Source organism: Sciurus carolinensis, chromosome 4 (assembly GCF_902686445.1).
Source record: "Sciurus carolinensis chromosome 4, mSciCar1.2, whole genome shotgun sequence".
Classification (NCBI taxonomy): Eukaryota; Metazoa; Chordata; class Mammalia; order Rodentia; family Sciuridae; genus Sciurus; species Sciurus carolinensis.
The window spans coordinates 161,251,940-161,269,183 of NC_062216.1; the positions used below are offsets into that span (position 1 = coordinate 161,251,940).

At 50.2% G+C, this 17,244-nt stretch overlaps 1 protein-coding gene across 2 annotated transcripts in view; it reads right to left on the reverse strand.

The window, feature by feature from the left end:
* The window catches only part of Nuak1 (NUAK family kinase 1), a 66,611-nt gene that overhangs the window by 11,841 nt on the left and 37,526 nt on the right, over nucleotides 1–17,244 (reverse strand). For both annotated transcript variants that reach the window (XM_047549119.1, XM_047549120.1), the window contains exons 3-4: nucleotides 8,222–8,373; nucleotides 6,713–6,778 (exon numbers count right to left, since the gene is read on the reverse strand). In XM_047549119.1, coding sequence (XP_047405075.1) covers nucleotides 6,713–6,778; nucleotides 8,222–8,373 — 218 coding nt within the window. The remainder of the gene's footprint in view (nucleotides 1–6,712; nucleotides 6,779–8,221; nucleotides 8,374–17,244) is intronic.

Genomic DNA, 17,244 nt, shown 5'->3' on the forward strand with positions numbered 1-17,244 from the left:
CCGAGAGTCAAGCTCCTGGCCTGAAGTCTAGAAGCTTTAGTTACTACCAATCCTCGCTGGAGGATTGCTAAGGAAGCGCAGAGTTCAGAAGACAAATTAGGGAGTGATCATTCACATTTCAAAAGGATTAACCTCCCTACAGCTTGGGTGAACCCCGAAGACTGTGCACTAAGTGAAATAAGCCAGACACAAAAAGACACATATTGCCTGATCCCATTTATGTGAGGTCCCTCGATCAGACAAATTCAGAGAGACAGAAAGCAGAGGCTGGCAGGGCCTCCGTAAGAGGCAGGCGGAGCAAGGACCAGTGCTTGATGGGCGTGGAGACAGGCCACAGCATGGGCGATGGTTGCACAGGGGTGAATCTGCCTCGCGCCCTGTGCTGTGCACCTACAGACAGTATGTTTCATGCTGCATTATGTATATTTTACCACCATAAAAAAAGATTAACTGCAGCTCACTGCAAATAACAAGCTCACCTGGTAGGAAAAGGGAGTATCAGCTTGTTGATACTGACAGCTAATAAAGCAAGGTGCTGACAACAGCCACCATGGCCTGGCCGTCACTGGTGGTGTCTCAGAGGAGGTGCTAGTGCACCTGACCTTTCAGAGCCAGGGGACCTGGGTTAACCTCCACCTCATCACTCCTAGGTAATCAGTAGGACCTGCCAGGCCACTCGATTTCCCCTTTTGTAAAATGGGACTCATGATAGAACGCAGTTCATAAGGGTGCTGAGAGGACTGGAGAACAGTCCTGGTACCGGATATGAATTACAGCCATAGCAACAATACCAATGGGTGCACTGACCTAACAATTGTTTGTGAGGCAAGGCAAACTTACTGAAAGCACTAGTGCCACAAAATATTATCATCACCATGGGTGAGACAGGTGTGTCCCTTCGGAGAGGCAGTGTAGTAGGACAGGAGAAGTAAGAGGTAGCAGTTCAGTACCCGGGTTCAGATTCCAGCCTCACCTCTTACCAGAGCTAATCCGCAGCACGTTAGGTTGCTGGACCAGCAGCACCAGCATCAGCTAGTGGCATCTGAGAAGGGGGGACTCTCAGGCCCCACCCAAGCCCACTGAATGGAACCTGCACTTTAACACGAGCTCCAGGGTCCTCACTTGCACACTAGCCCTTCTGGGCCTAGGTTTCTCCATCTGTACAATGGGTTCATGGCGATCACGTAACCTACCCGGAAGGGCTGGCAGGAAACCAAGGGAAAGTGCTCACGCCATGCGCAGCACACAGCAGGCCTTCAGTAACTGCGAGCTGTTACGACTTTAACCTCTCACGTTCTCCATTTCCTTGGCTGGGAAACAGAATTGCAGGAGCAGTAAACACAGTGTTGAGAAAGCCAAAGTCAGGTTAAATGAGGTTAAAAATAATAGCAACAGCTCTGGAACAAGGCCCGCACTGATCCGTGAGCACCACACACCTTAGTGCATTCAGTTCTTGCAACTAACCTAGGACGAGGGCTCTGCCAGCATTCCCATTGTGCAGATGAGGAAACCGAGGCACGGGGTGGGCGAGTGGCTCTCCTGAGGTGTGGGCGAAGGGCCGTCCTGGACATCAAGCTCTACATCCAGGGGAGTTACTGCTTTCAGGGGGCTGAAGAGAACACGGGCCTTTGGTGCAGCTCTTGGGAACACAGCGATTCTGTCCAGCGAGACACACTCCATAGCTCAGCCCCAGAGTTAATTGCTGAGGCTTCACCCGTGACGGCCGCAGTCAGGAAGTGAAGGCAGGGAGCGGGACAATGAGCAGCAGTGAGGGGCTCACTTTCATCTTCAGAAGCTCTAAGCTCACACGGCCTCTCGAGAGACACAGGAGATGAGCAACCGGGAGCAACCTGGGGAAGCTCCTGGCTGGGGGTGCACCCAGGAGGCCCCTCTCGGGGGGCTGAGGAGCAGCCGGCGGGGCTCGCTGCTCACACAACTCTGGCAACCCACACGCTGGACTCCGGCAGCCTGGCCATCAGCCACGATAAGCACTTGGAGGTTCCCTCCCAGGGACAGCTGTCTGTGAGCCTCCTGCAGACGACGTAAGGCAGACCAAAGCAAGGACCAAAATGTGACCTCGTGCGAAGCGCTCTCTTGGACTGAGGGCAAATTTGGGGGATGGCAGGACAGGGCGGAACTTAGAGGCAAGTAGCCGCCTGGTGGTAGCCAGGCCCACTGTTCACCGTGGGAGCCTCCTCATCTACAAGATGGGGGTAATCAGACCACCCTGGTGGGGATGTTCTGAGGATCAGAAAAATAAGGCCTATGGAAGGTCTGGCACCACACTCTGGCTTCTTAATTTCTGCTCCACTCTCTATGCCCTATTCTTGTGCATGCTGTTCCTTCCATTGAAAGGCCATCATCACATGCCTTTCTGTTGAACTCCTACCCATCCTTCAAAACCCACTTCTGTCTCCACTTCCTCCACAAAGGCCTTCTGGTCCTTCCCCTGGACAGACCCACTAGTTCCTTCAGCACTTCACAGTCATGGCACCTCTGGCTCCACCAAGAGATCAGATTCAGAAGATGCTTCCCAGAAGAAGGGACATTCAAGAGAGCAGGCAGAGAAGAGTGGGAAGGCCTTCCAGACAGAACCACACGTACCAAGGTCAGGAAGCCAGAGACAGCTCGCTGGCTCCGAGGAGCTCGAGCCCCATGCAAGGGGCCTTCCCTGCCCACCCAGCACCTCCATGCTCCATCCTCCCGAGGGGGTTTTCTGCACCCGTGATGTCATTTTTGTATTATGTGTACCCCCAACTGGAATTCCAAGCCCATTGGGGGAAGCGCCTGAGCATCTCCATTTACCTCTGCATCCTTCCTGTGGCCATTACTACTGCTGGTTTAACAACTGCTAGTTCTGGGTTCCGAGAGGACAGGGACCTGGTCATCTAAATTACTATTAAATCCCCAGCATCCAGCATAGGAACAAAAACACAGGGCAAGCTCGTGATCCAGTGTCACCCAGATGTTCAACTGCTAAATGAATAAATACAGAAACATATGAGTGAATGCAAGTGTGCACACGCACACACACACACACACACACACACACACACACAGAGTGGACAAATGAACAGATGACTTGATCAGCGCAGGAATGCAAAGTTCTCACATTCAAATGATCAAAGCCCAGAGGCCCATGATCCCGGTGATCCCAAGCCTCGGTCTTGTTAGGACTCGGAGTTTTCTACTCATCTTGTCCCTGGCCATTCAGAGCATCTTTTCTCATCCACAGCAGCTTGTCCATTGTCACCAGGGGCAGCAGGCCGCCTCCCGCACGCCCCTCTACCCTGAGCCCTGGGAGCTCACCAGATTCCCAGCCCTCTCTGCGGAGGTCAGCTGACCCTGCTGCCTGGCCCTCTTCTCACTGGGAGGGTCTGTACAGGAGTCTTCTCTGGGAATTGTCAGCATTCCATTCTCCCAGAGTGGGATGTGAATCTGGCCCGTTTTTATTAATTGCAAATTAATGCTATGCCGGGTGCTATTTTAGTACATGCTTCCACAGAGTACGGAATGCGACCCAAAGCAGCACATTGCTCTCATGCCTTCTGCCGACCGACTGTGTGAATATTTTTAGAAACCACACCCTCTCGCAGTGGCCAGATAAATAATTTCCAAGGCCAGATGTGCTCTCTGCAAATCAACATCAGGCAGGGAAGGGGAGAGGCGCAAGCTACATGGCCCACACCAAGATCGCAGCGACATGTGACAAGCTTAAATCAGTGGCATTCTTAGAGGGTCCCTGGGCCGAAGCCCCCCACCCTCTAGACACAGATCGGACTTGCACTTAGAGAGGCACCCACAGGGCAGGACCTCACTGCTCCCATCCCCTGGGGGGACAGGCCATCTGCGCCTGTGGGCCCCCGGTTCAGCAGGGATGGACACGAGAGGCCAGATTGTGGCCATGTGTCTGGCTGCTTTTGTCAGCAAGTGCCCTTTCTAAATAAGCTTCATCAAAACGCTGAGTCAGGAAGCACTGAGGGTATACAGCCGGAAGACAAATCAACACCAGCTGAAGTACATTTTAAAAAACCTTGGAAGTGGGTGTGAGATGAAGAAAAGAGAATTTGCCTGGAAGTCAAACATGTGAGTTCTAATCCTGGTCCATCATATCTTCACTCCGAGATCAAACAGCTCTTTAGTACCTACTATGTGCTGAGCACTGTTGGACAACACCCGGGAAACAAAGACAGCAACCTCTGGCTCACAATGCCATCAGGAGGGCGTCCCTGAGACTCAGACTGATCATTATAACAAGGGCTTGGAAAGTGACCCTGGACCACCTTTCATGCTCTGGGATTCTCAGACCTTGGTAGGATTCTTCACATAAGTAGAGAAAGAACAAAAAATTTTAAAAAAAAAGGGGGGGGGGGCGGGGAATTTGAGTTCTATTTGTGTGTGTGTGTGTGTGTGTGTGTGTGTGTGTGTGTGTCCTACCTTGGGAAATGCCAGGAGTAGAAATTTCTAAGGAAAAGACAAAGACATGTCCAACTTCAATTTTATTGTTCCTTATGTGTGCGGTTTGCCTACCTCACACTAGGATCCTAGGTTGAGGAACTGGTCCCTGGGGGCTGGCCCCTGTCACTGCCATCTTGCCTATGCAAATGGACGATCCTTCCAGGCTCCCGCCCATTGTCCCCTGCACAAGTGCTTTCAGAATTCTAACCATTCTTCTCCTCCACTGGGGAATTCTATGACTCTGCAGGAAGCTATGTGCCTTATCACTTCTGGGACTACGTCATAGGACAAAGAGGTCACAGAGCACCACAGAATGCAGTCCCTGGGCAGAAGGTCGCATTCCAGGCCTTCTAAAGACTGGATTTAGTTGTGAGGGCTCTGGGGGCAGGTGGCAGGAAGAATCTGAAGAGAAAGTCACCAGGGTTGATGACACAAGCCCTTAGAAGGCTGGGACCCAATTTTGTGGTGGGATCTGATCCCTACTCCCCAGGACCCAGCACCTTCAGGCCAGATGGCTTCCTATCAGTTCCCTCTCCAGGGCACAGACACTTTGTGGCTCTCGTCTAGCAACAGTAAGCGCCAACACTTTGATTATAGTATGGTCTAAATTTTTCATGTTGTCATTGATACCCCAGGACTGGGAACGGGGCACTGTACACAGTAACTATGCAGAAAATACACACCCAAAAGTTGAATGAACAATAATCCTCAGAGACAGGAAGTGGCATCCCTACTTGACAGATAAGAAAACGAAGACTCGGATCAGTGAGCCACTGACCCAAAACCCTCCATTAGTAAGGGGCAGGGCTGCAACGCAAACCCAGGCTATCCAAAGCCTCTTCTTAACTCATCTGTACGCAGTGCTTAGCAGTTTTATAAAGCTGAACAGAGAGAATATCTCATTCACAGTCCACAGCAAACCCACTGGGTATTACTGTTGCCCATTTTACAGTTGAGAAAACGGGTCTTTGTGGCTTTCCCCATGTCAAGCAGCTAATAAGTCATACGGCCCAGCCTTTTCTAACATGATAGCTAATGCTCCTTCTAGAATAATCCAGTCACTTTGCCAAAAATGGAAAGATTCTGAGCATTCACTTCCCCTTCCTAGTGAAATGGCTCTGACCAGAAGTTCCTCTATACCCCATGGACTACACAGAAATGTGACTGAGGTCAGCTTCTCCAGGAGAACAAGAGGTCACTGGGATGGGGCTTCCAGGGGCTCTGAAAAGGTGGTAGTGACTAGAGGTTGTCACCATGAGCTACAAAAGCAACTCCACCCTTCCAAGCACGGGAAGGGTCTCATCACGCACCCCTCCACTGACACCAGCAACAAGAGACGAGGGTGCAGACCCGTTCCCATGCTTTGTCCAGGGACCAGGGATAAGGCACTAACGTCACAAGTGGCCAATTGGAGGGCTCCTGCTGGTGCTGGGAATACTGAGGCCATTTCATAATGAAACCCATGCGGCGAGCTCCGTTTATTTTGAAACCGTATTTGCTTATTTTGCAGACGTGATCAAAAGGACATTCGGAGTGCTCCCCAGGAGGCCCTTGAACCCTGCCGGCCAGGAGAGCTTTCTCCAGCTCCGTCGGCAGCCAGCAATAATACTCCCCATAAAAGTAAACTCCATCACTTGCGATTTCCCAACAGCCAACGCCACCATCAATTTGGTCGGCCTCCCAGTTCTGTGGAGAAGTAGGAGACCTGGGGCCCTGTTAGCAAGTCCAACTCAGTGACGTGAACCTGGGCTCGTGGGGTTCAACTCCTAACTCCGCTACTTACCACTGTGTTACTCTGGGTAAGCTACTTAATTTTCCTGTGCCTCCGTTTCCCTGTCTGTGAAACGATGTAAACAACCTTTCCTATCTCGTGTGGTTGTCGTGAAGACTGAATTTAAGGGAATACCAGGCAAACAGGATGTGAAATACATATGAAACCTGTTAGCGGGTGTTAAGTACTTTTGTGGGGATAATTTTAGACGAGGAGCTTCCCGAGGGCCGGGGCCGTCTCTAGGTCATCTCTTTATATCCCGACAGGAAGAACAGTCTAGCATGTAGTGGGAGATCGATTAATGATGGTTGGACATAACTGACCTAAACTGAGAGTTCAAGCCAAGCTCTTCCAGAACCTGCCCAGCAGCAAGGGAAGAAAGTGGCTGCCTCATTCATTCTAGGCTGCAGCCCGGAGGGGGTTCCACCCCCAGCCGCTTGCAACACAGACCCTGCCTATCAATCCGTGAGCCAAGAGTCTTACCTTAATATTGCAGTTGTCATCGAGCAGTATATTTTCCAGCTTCAAGTCCCGGTGGACCACACCGTTCTGAAATGAGAAGACAGGAGGGGAACTGAATAGGAGCGGCTGGATGAGAGAGAGAGAGGAGGAAGGAGGAGGCTGAGCAAGGGGAACGTCTGACAGATGGCGGAAGTGCACCAGCCCGGTGGTCTTCACCTCCATCCTTCAGGCTGCTCTTGCTGTCATGACGCTCCCCCGCCAGCGACCGGGGACAGGGGAGCATTAGTCACTTGCTGTGTGGGGAAGGGAAAAATGACTGGAATCCGTTCTCCCCCAGCGCCTGTAAACCAGCAGGGGGATTCTCTGTCGGAATGTAGTTCCACTGTGTGAAAGTCGTATCATCCCAGGCAGCGCGAACCCTGTCTGAGAGACGGGATCCCAGGGAAGGAGCAGACTCCTCTGCGGGCAGCTCTAAGCCCGGGGCGCACAAGCCTCGCCTCGTCTGTCTGCATGCCCCATGCTGGAAAGGGGCTTGGGTCACTCTACTCTGACCCAGGAAAGAGATCCGGATCTACCCTGAGGATAACAGAGTACCTCCCACAGAGCGGGGCGGGGAGACAGTCAGGACTTGGGCGAACCACACAGCAGACCAATGAGACCAGAGACCATGGCCTGACCTAAGCAGGTGACCGCCATACTGCGCGCCCTTTCAGTCAGGCAAGCTGGCAAGGCACGAGACAGATCAGTGACCCACGACCAGCAGAAAGGTGAGAAGGGGCCATTTGACAATAGATCCAATGGTCCTTTAGGGAGTGGGTAGGCATGGGACCAGCAGGGGGCCTGAAGGGACCCACTGCCTTGGGGCTGTGTGGATAACGGGGAGTAGGATCTGAGCATCATCCCGCCTAAAGGACACGTGTGATCGAAGCTGCTCTTCCGAGCACACCGACTGCCAGGTTTGTAGTTGGTTCTTCGCTATTTGTTTTCTTTTCCATGTGACATTTCCTAATGTCTCCAAAAGCACTGAGTGGAGGAGAATGACAACACGTACTCCTGCGACTCTTTAATCAAGCGTTCAGGGAGGTGTTTTGAATTCAGAAATGCACAAAACCAAGGCTCCTGGAGGAGGGCGACAGAATACACGGCACCTGACTCTTTGGCTTTAAACGCTGGGAGCCGTTGGGTTTACACTGTAACATTGCTGCCTTTCATAATTAAACATAAGAAAGCCTATTCATACAGAACCCAAGTGTTCACACACTTCAAATAATGAAAACAGGCTCTGCGGTGCTTTCCAATGGCACCCAAGGACAAAACACAGCACCCAGAATGACCTGAATTGCGAGTGCCTTTCCAGGCGGCAAAGACAGGTCTAGACTTTGGGACTTGAATAGTGGTGATTTTCTTCTTCCGAGTTTATAAATCCTCCGTATATGTTGCAATAAACAGGTGTCACTTTTATAATCTGGAAAGGATCACATATCCACAGAGCCCTGTGTAGCCGAAGCTGCCAGTCAGGCCGGGCCGTACCTTGTGACAATAGTGGACGGCGGAGACGATCTGCCGGAAGAAGTGTCTGGTCTCCCTCTCGCTCAGGCGTCTCCGCTCGCTGATGTAATCGTACAGCTCCCCTTTGCTGGCATGCTCCATGATGATCACAATCTTATCTTTGTTCTCGAACACTGTGGGGGGAAAGCGATAAATAAACACCCCGTTTATCCAGCAAGCCCACTTGTGACTGCAGAGTGTGAGAGAGGACGTCGGAGATGTCACTGAGCGGGGTCAAGTGAGCCAAACAGCAACCCAGGGGTCAGGACACAAACCAGCGCATTCAACGCCTCGAGGACTTGGGCGAGTTTTCCAGCCGGCTGGACAACTGACTTCTCCACGCCGGCGGATACGCCGGTGGACACACCTTTGCAGCATCAAGAAAAGGTGGCTCTTGTCTGAGGACACCACCCCTTTTGCCAAGATCATTCCTCACAACTCCCTCTCACCAGAAGGAGGGCAGGGTGATGGGTAATAAACACACAACCACCACTTGCTGCCACTCAGCAAGGACCAGGCACCTGGATCTGACGGGGCTACCCAGAACCCTAAACAGGTGCCTAACCTTGTCTTTGCTCAAAACCATACATGCTTCCCTTTTCGTTCAAAATAAAACCCAAAGTTTGCTCAACGAGGACATCACTGAGTCCTGCATTACCCAATGAACCCCTCTAACCCCTTACTTCACGTTCTTTTTGTGTTTTTATTTATTCCCCCACCTGAATGTAAAGAGGGTTGGTCTATTTTTCTGCCATATTATAGGGGACATTTTTTATTTAAGGAATCAAATCCAACTTCATAATTGCATCTTGGACAACAGAAAATAGTCACGTAGTGCTCACTGAGCACCAGGCTCCTGTAAGGTTTGAGGACCTGTGCAAACTCATTTAGACCTCACGACGAGCCCTCAGGGAAACACCTGTCATTTTACCATTTGAAAAATGAAGAAACCGAGGCCCATGGAGGTTATGAAACTTGCCTGGCAGTGGCAGAATCTGTCTGGCTCTGGTTCCTGGCAAGGCTGGGAGCCATAGGGCCAGTCTGGGTTGGACCTGAGCTGGGGTCCCTGCCTCCAGTCCGGTCCTGTCCCTCATCTCCCAACCTCCCCACCGCTGCAGATATCATCTCCCACAATGTCTGCGAATGCTTCTCTCCAGCTCGGAGGCTCTCTAGCAGCCACATTCAAACTGGGGGTTCCAGGAAGACGTCCCAAGACCAGTGCAGAGGAACAGAAGGAAGGACAGGCTCTAGGTCCTCAGCACCACCTCGCCCAGAACCACGCCACGCCACCTGCTCTGGACTCTGGCTTCCACCCAAGATGTCCTCCAAGCAAAGACAAAAGGAGTAACAATTGTTTTGAAATCCATCAAACGCAAGGGATGTGGTATAAAATTGTGGAGTACCCAAGACGCACCCTGAAGGGCCTGAGCCTGCGTCCCTCCACCTCAGCAGCTTCTGCTATTCCCAGCAGGCTCCCCACGCCTGCTAACGCAGAGCCCACTGCTCAGGCCGCGCACACACACACACACACAGTGTGCACACACACACACTCAGCTCTCTCCCACCTCCCCGCTCTGCCCTCGGCCTGCACCTCTACCTGTCTTCCCTGCAGACAAACTCCAACTCATCAAGACTGCACTCGAGCTGCCTTCCACAGGCCTCCCTCTGCCTCTTACTATGCCAGTCGACACCCGCCTCCTAGCACTTTCAAAGTGCACCCACTTATTTTCTGGGAAACACCCCCACCTGGACTGGGAACCTGGACTGAGAGAGCCAAAAACTGTAGTTTGGGAATCAGACACTCCAAAGTAGGATTCTGGTTCTGCCTCTGACTGGCTGTGGGACTCTGAGCAAGTTGCTTCTCGTCTCTGAGCCTCAGGCTAGGTAACTGTAAAATGGGAATAATATCAGTTAGCACTTCTTATTACTGTGGGGAGGACCATATTGATCGCAGCTATGTTAAATGTTCAGAACAAAGCCTGAACTTACAGTAGGCTCTCAGTAATGGGAGCTAATATTGTTGGTCTCAGTATTACAGGATCCTAGCACCTGGCACTGAGACAGACACACACACACACACACATTCAATGAACAACTGACTTGAACTGGAACGTGTCCCGGGCCTGGGTCTCCTTCCACCCACACTTGTCACTGGCTGCTAGAAGCTCAGGTCCCTGCGGTTCCTTTTTGGCTCCTCCAAGTCCAGCCACCTCTGTGATAAAATGAAGGGGGAAGAGGCGGCAGGAGAAGGGCATGGCCAGATGCAACCGGTTGCTCAGGCGTCTGCTGGCCTCCCCGTGCCCTGCAGCTGCGGCTCCTGCCAGGATTTCAGCCTAGTGTGCACTTTTCATTAACAATAAACTTTGGAAACTGGAAAAGTTACCTCGGATGTGTGGATCAGGCTCCAAAAATGACAGAGTGATGTGTCCCAGAGAAGGCAGCAGGTTTTCTCATTTTAAAAAGGCAGGGAAGGTAGAAAGAGGGAAAGGACTTTGACAGGAAAATAAACAAGGACCTCATACCCCAGAGAGTCTGGTGCATCCTTAAAGGAGCCAAATCGTCATCGGCCCCTTGGTGACTGTCACCGGGAGGTAGAGGCCACAGCCTAGTGCAGACCCAGGGGCCGTTTCAGGGACTCGGCTCCTCCCTCTGCAGCTGGCTGGCTTAGCATCAAGCACAATCCAGTTCAGGACAGCTCAATGATGACAACTGACTAGGCAGGTCCCACCAGGTCCCGTAGGTCCTACCTGTATATAGGTCCATCCACATGCTCACCACCCCAGCCCGTCCTCACTAGTTTCCTGACTCTCTCTCTATTGGCTGCACTGGGAGGGGGCTGAGGAATAGATCCACGTGCACATTCCCTGGAGCACGGCTCCTGTAAGATCTTCTGGGCAGAGAAGATTCCAAGGTCAAACACCAATAAAATGCTGATACTTGGTTGCCCTCCCCGAGCCTAGTTTCCTTAACTGAACCTCTGCAGCTCAACTGGGCCACCTCGGTATTCCTACTGACATCCAGAAAACCTGGTCAGGAGCCAGTGTGGGAAGCACTGGATGAATGAGGTGGCATCTGAGTGATAAAATTAGCCCCTCGGTATCATGGGTTGGCAACCCAGAGAACTCCCACCAGACCAGGCCTGGCTCTGGGACAGCATCTCTCACCCCTCACCCCTGCTCAGAGGAAGCAGTCCAAGTCTCATGGCCAAGGTCCTGATGGCAACCTTTCATGAGTGAGATGCAAGCAAGAATTCTAGACTTGGAGATGTGTGCGTTAGGGGAGAAACTTCTTGAGTTCTTTCTTATAACTTAAGTTATGGTCCTTTGAGTATCCTTGTTGCATAGAGCACAGCCCCTGGGAGCAGCTAGGCTAATGACTGCCACAGCTTCAGAGAGGAGAGCCAGTTCCAGGACTGGGCCATGGCAGTCTGACTGCAGACTCCAAGCTCTTGGCCTCTAGGTTGCTATTCATATACATTACTTCCTCTGACTTCTCCTCTGAGTACCAATGAGGTTAATAATTTCCAAACACGGTCACGGGGGGACGCAATGAGTCTGTCTTCAGCATGGCGCCTCCCCGCTGGTGCTCAATAAATGGAAGCCATTTCCCATCATGACTTCACTGCCTCTTGGGCAGCTCAGGCAGAACAAAAACCCTAAGACCTTTCTCTTCCCAACGGCAAGACTTTATTTTAAAATGCATTATGGCTGCCATAGAAAAACAGGATTGTCAAGCAGGAAGGGACTTTGCGATCACCTATTATTTTTCCAGAATAGTCTAGGATATATAATTTATAAGAGCAAGGTCTTGGGAATTTGCACTGAAGAATGACCAGCTTCCGCACCCTCAGCCCAAGGCTCCTGGCCATGGGTAAGCTCACTATCAGCGAGGTGGTAGGAACACTCTCAGCCATTCTTTTGGAGAAATGGGCTGCTTCCCTTGGGCACTTTTACAACTGGTTATTTATAAGCCCAGAAATCTTGTCTGTGTTTATGTTATTAGTCACTAAGCAAAAGCTTATTTTCCACCAGTTGGGAAGGGCTTCCTTTCTAAAAAATGAAAGCCTGTGTCTCTTGGCCAGACAGTTTTACCCAGAAGCCCAGCGGCTCCAGAATGGTAAGGAAAACTGTGGCCCTTGACATGCCAGGCCTACCAGGAAACTGAGGGCCCTGAATAGAAACTTTGCTCAGCTAGAGCCAGCCAAGGCACCAGGCCAGGTCCATGCGGGGCACTGCCTGGTTTTTGGTAAAGCAACCAAGTTTTGCAAAGCACCTACTATGTGGATGGCTTTGGGGATAATGAGAGAAGGCTTTGCCAGGTTGAGAGAGGGAGGGAGGACCGGTCAGGGGGAAGGGGCAGCAAGAGGAAGAGACAAGCAGGAGTGCTCCCCACTGCTGACAGGTGCCAGGGATTGAGAAGAGGAAGAGGAGGCTATGAATGGAGCCGGCAGGCCTCAGATGCCCACCAGGAGCCCTGGGGCAGTCAGTCGACCAAACACTGCCAAGAACCATCAGAGAGATGGAGGTGAGAGCCAGAAGAGCACCCAGGATCCTGGACCTATGAAACAGGGCAAGGGTCACTTGTTCCCAGATCCCCAGACAGCGAACCTCCTTCCCTAAACACACAGTTAACAGTTAGCGAACAATTACTGCATGCCATGGGCTGAAGTACTCAGCCTTCACAGCGACCCTGAAACAGGTCCAGGTTGAGCTTCTCTTATCTAAAACACCTGGGACCAAAAGTGTTTCCAATTTTTTCAGATTTTGGAATATTGGCAAATATATAATTGGATGGAACCCAAGTCTAAGTATGAAATTTATTTATGTCTTATACACACTTTATAAATACAACCTGAAGGTAATTTTATGCAATATTTTTAATAATTATGTGTATGAATCAAAGTTTCAGGGTGTAGGATTTTCTACGTGTGGAGTCATGTTAGTGCTCAGAAAGTTCTGGATTCTAGAGCAGTTTGGATTTTAGATTTTGGACTGGGATACTCGCATCGATATCATCCCTACTTTATAAACACGGAACCAGCACTCACTTCAGGAAACAGTGGCAGCACCCTGCCTGCACGCCCCCTGTCCTCTTCCTGTCACTAACCACCCCCCCTCCCCAGGGATGAAAGTAAGCCAACGGCCTGAATATGCAGAACATAAATCAATGTCATGGATATTTTGTTACTTTTGAAGTTTAAAAAAAATGCAACATGTAGTATATATATCTTCGTGTCTGGCTTGGATAGCTCAACATAACGAGAGATAATCCACCTCATCCTGAAGCTGAAGATGGTCTACTCTCACTGACACCCAGAACTCTGACGTGAGCTGAACTCTGGTTTATTTAGTCATTCGACTGCTGGCAGACTTTTGGGCTGATGGCCATTGAGGGTTAGTGTGAACGGTGGTGCTGTGTACGTTCTCAGGCATGTCTTCTGATGCCTATCTGTACCCACTGATGTTGGGTAGATGCCCAGTAGAGATCTGAACACAAATTTGTGACTTGAAAGTGCATGTTTTTGCCATGACTCTCCCCTATCCATTTCTTTCTTTCTTTCTTTCTTTTTTTTTTTTTTTTTTTTTTGGTGTGAGGATGGTAACAGGGATTGAACTCAGGGACACTCAACCATTGAGCCACATCCCCAGCCCTATTTTCTATTTTATTTAGAGACAGGGTTTTATTGAGTTGCTTAATGCCTCGCTTTTGCTGAGGCTGGCTTTGAACTCAAGATCCTCCTGCCTCAGCCTCCCGAGCCACTGGGATTACAGGCGTGCTCCACCTCACTTGGCTTCCCCCATCCATTTTCGTCCCTGCAGTATGTTCAGTAAAGCCCCTTCATTCGATGGAGCCCAGCTGACTACCTTTTCTGAAAAGGCTTTTCATCAATCTGCTGAAACCTTCGGTTGAGTGTTTTGCCATGTGTCAAAGCGGAGACAAAAACAAGTGGGCAAAGGCACATCTTTGCCCTCAAGGAATTGCCCTCTAGTTGGAAAGAACTAGAACTCTGGAAATCATCCAAGAGCTAACCTGTAGGGTTCGGACTTTTAGCACCTCGATGACCAGAGAGAAACATTAGTGAAGTGAGCCCAAAGATTCCTGGAAAAAGCAGGCATGGATCCGAACCATTCACACTGACCCAGGTTTTGCTCTTAAGAGATAATCTGACCATTGTTACAGGATATCCTGAAATACCCAAATGCTTGTCCTCTTCTTCTACAGAAGGGCCTTCCTCCTTCCCAGACACCAACTTGAATTACTTTTCTTGTTTTCTGTTTATTTTCCATTTCAAGGGAGAGTGGGGCTTGGTTGCTATAGCAACAGCTGCTTCTCCAGATTAATTCTGAATTTCATCAGATGTTCCCTCTGACAGTTCAGCTCTGCCTTCTGATTGCCTGGCTTTCACAACCACGCTAATTACCCGACTCCTAACGATTCCCGACTGCTGCCCTCGAGGTTAATAACACAACTTGGATAACTGGAGAAAATGTGTGTTATAAAAAAACGCTCTGGCCTGGGAGAAATGCTGAGTGAGGAGATCTTGGAATTTTTTTAACCATCCACTGGCCACTTTAGAGCAAAGCATGCCAGGTCATTTAGCAGCAAAGGAGGGGACAGTGGCGGCCAAGGTACAGGTTGGAAGAGTAGGTTCTGAAAAATGGAGAATTTCTTTCTGTGGACACAGTGGACAGCTGTCTGGTTTACATGGAACCTCACAGGAGGAAGAGTAGTTTGTTGGTTTTAAACAAAAACACCAGAGACTTAAGAGAGGACCAGTCGGAATTTTCCTCATGCCTTCTTTCCTTTCTATCCACTTAGTTTAATAAATTAGTTCCAGGATGCTATTTCAGCTACAGGGCAGCAGAGTTATTACTGCCCTAATTCCTGTATAGAACCTCTTTTAAAGGCAAGGAAGATCCTGGCTGAAAGTAGCTTGTTTTCATTTCAGAAACAGAGTGATCTTTCCTAGAAAGAGCTGTCTGCAACTTCATTAAGTCAATTACACAATACAGAATTTAGTCTTCAAACATCTCCTCCCCAGAACAAAATTTCAAACATCTCACGAACTCATAGTTTGATAAAATGATCTTCCTGTTTCTGGCACCTGCAAGCCCACGGCAGCGAAGGTGAGAAAATTCAACTAGTTTGGCAGTTTCGCCATTGTCAACCAGGTGGTCAGAACTGAGTCACTGGGTTTCCTGGTTTGCACAGTGGAAGGCTTTTTAGTTCACTCATTGTCTTTTCTTAAACCTAAACTCTTCCTGGATATTGTCTGGCATGCCCAAAAGGTACCCTGGCCAACCAGGCCACTGAGCAGCAGCAATGGACTTCATGGAAGACAGAAGGAATGGAAAGCACGGGTAGAAGCTCCCACGGAAGAGGGGAAGCTGACGGCTTGCTAAGGACCTTTCATTCCCACTAAGATTATCATGCTGTTTGGGAACCTAAGCACAAATCCTCGGAAGGCAGGAGACATGGCCAGGAGAGAGGAAGGGGTTGTAAGGAAGAAGGGGCTCAAGGGCACCATACTGGTCTGGCCACTGGACCCAACATTCCCTCCACAACCACCCTGAGATCATTCCCTGTCCTTCTCTCTCCTTCCCTCGCTCTTCTCTCCCTTCCCCACTCTCTTGCAAGCACCAGGCTCACTGGCACAACCCTGGACCTGAGAGAATCCTGGCAAATTAAAATCAGAACCTCTCACTACTACCCCAGGCTGGAGCTAGGGCTCTCCAACCTGATGCAGGGAACTTCTGAAAACAGCATGCCTCCCTAATTCCAGCAGGGACTGGGTCAAAACCCTGCTGTGCAGACAGCCTCAGTTTCCTCTCCTGGAAGACCCAGCAGAGGGCTTTGCCCAGGGGCCTGTCGCACCCTCAATCACCTAGACAAGGAGGAAGAGCCAGGCCTGTGTTGAGCATTAGCTCCTGATTTAGCCACTGCTTGATCCACTCCATATGCACAGCTCAGTCACTCTGAGGAGAGTCTTGTCACCTCTAAATTCCAGCCCTTCTCACTGAATTAAGAGCCCCACTCCTGAAGTTGGGCTATGTGGGGTCAACTTCAGGTCTGTCACTTACCCGCTGGGTGACTTAATATTCCTGTGCCCTCGTTTCTTCATCGGTTAAAACGAAGCCTCGATTTTGTGTCCTCCTTGTGAGGATCATGGCGGCACAGGGCAGGCGGCAAGAATTTGAAGCATTGCTACCATTAGGTACCAAGGCTTAGTTTAAGAAAGAACAACTGAAGACGTGCCTGGGTCAAAGCCAGGATTATGGATACGTACTGGCAGAATCCACACCTGAGACTGCATTTGTGCCCTCCAGGTGGATATGTGACAACAGCAGGTCAGAAAATGGGAGAGATGGTGAGCCGGGGTTCATAGACATCAAAGGACTGGCATGGCCCACCCCAGAGGCCAAGGTGAGGGAAGCCCAGCTCCTTCACTAGGAACCTGCTTCAATCCCCAGTGTCGTCCAAAGTGTGAGTGTCAATCTCAGGCCCTCAGGACTGTCTACAGCATGGATAGCAACCCGTCAGAGAAGCCCCCTGGCAGAAATCACTGAGGCCCAGGGGAAGCACAAATTCCCCTAGCTGAAAATCTCAGACTTTGGGGGTTAGAAGTCACAGGCCATCAAATCTGATCTCCCCTTTCAACATCCAGATCCCTGTGTGCCTGGTCATTGCAGCGGCTCCTCTCGGGTGTCCTAGGAACCTCCTAAATACAGGCTTGTCATCTGCCTAAGCAAATTAGGCCAGCCACCCAGTCCTTTTTGGCATACCCTTTATTAAATGCAATCTTTTTCTTTTTTTCTTTAAAAATTAGCTTCAAGTACAAGTGGTATTATTTAAGGCACTAGAAATATTGAATTCCAGGAAACCCAGGAGGGTGAGGCTGGACAGCCAGGGAGTAGCATTAGTTTTGGGTTGTTTTATTTCTAATCTCTGGCCCTAGAAAAATGACTTGGGTGTAATCAAATGAAAACAATGAAAATAATACACTC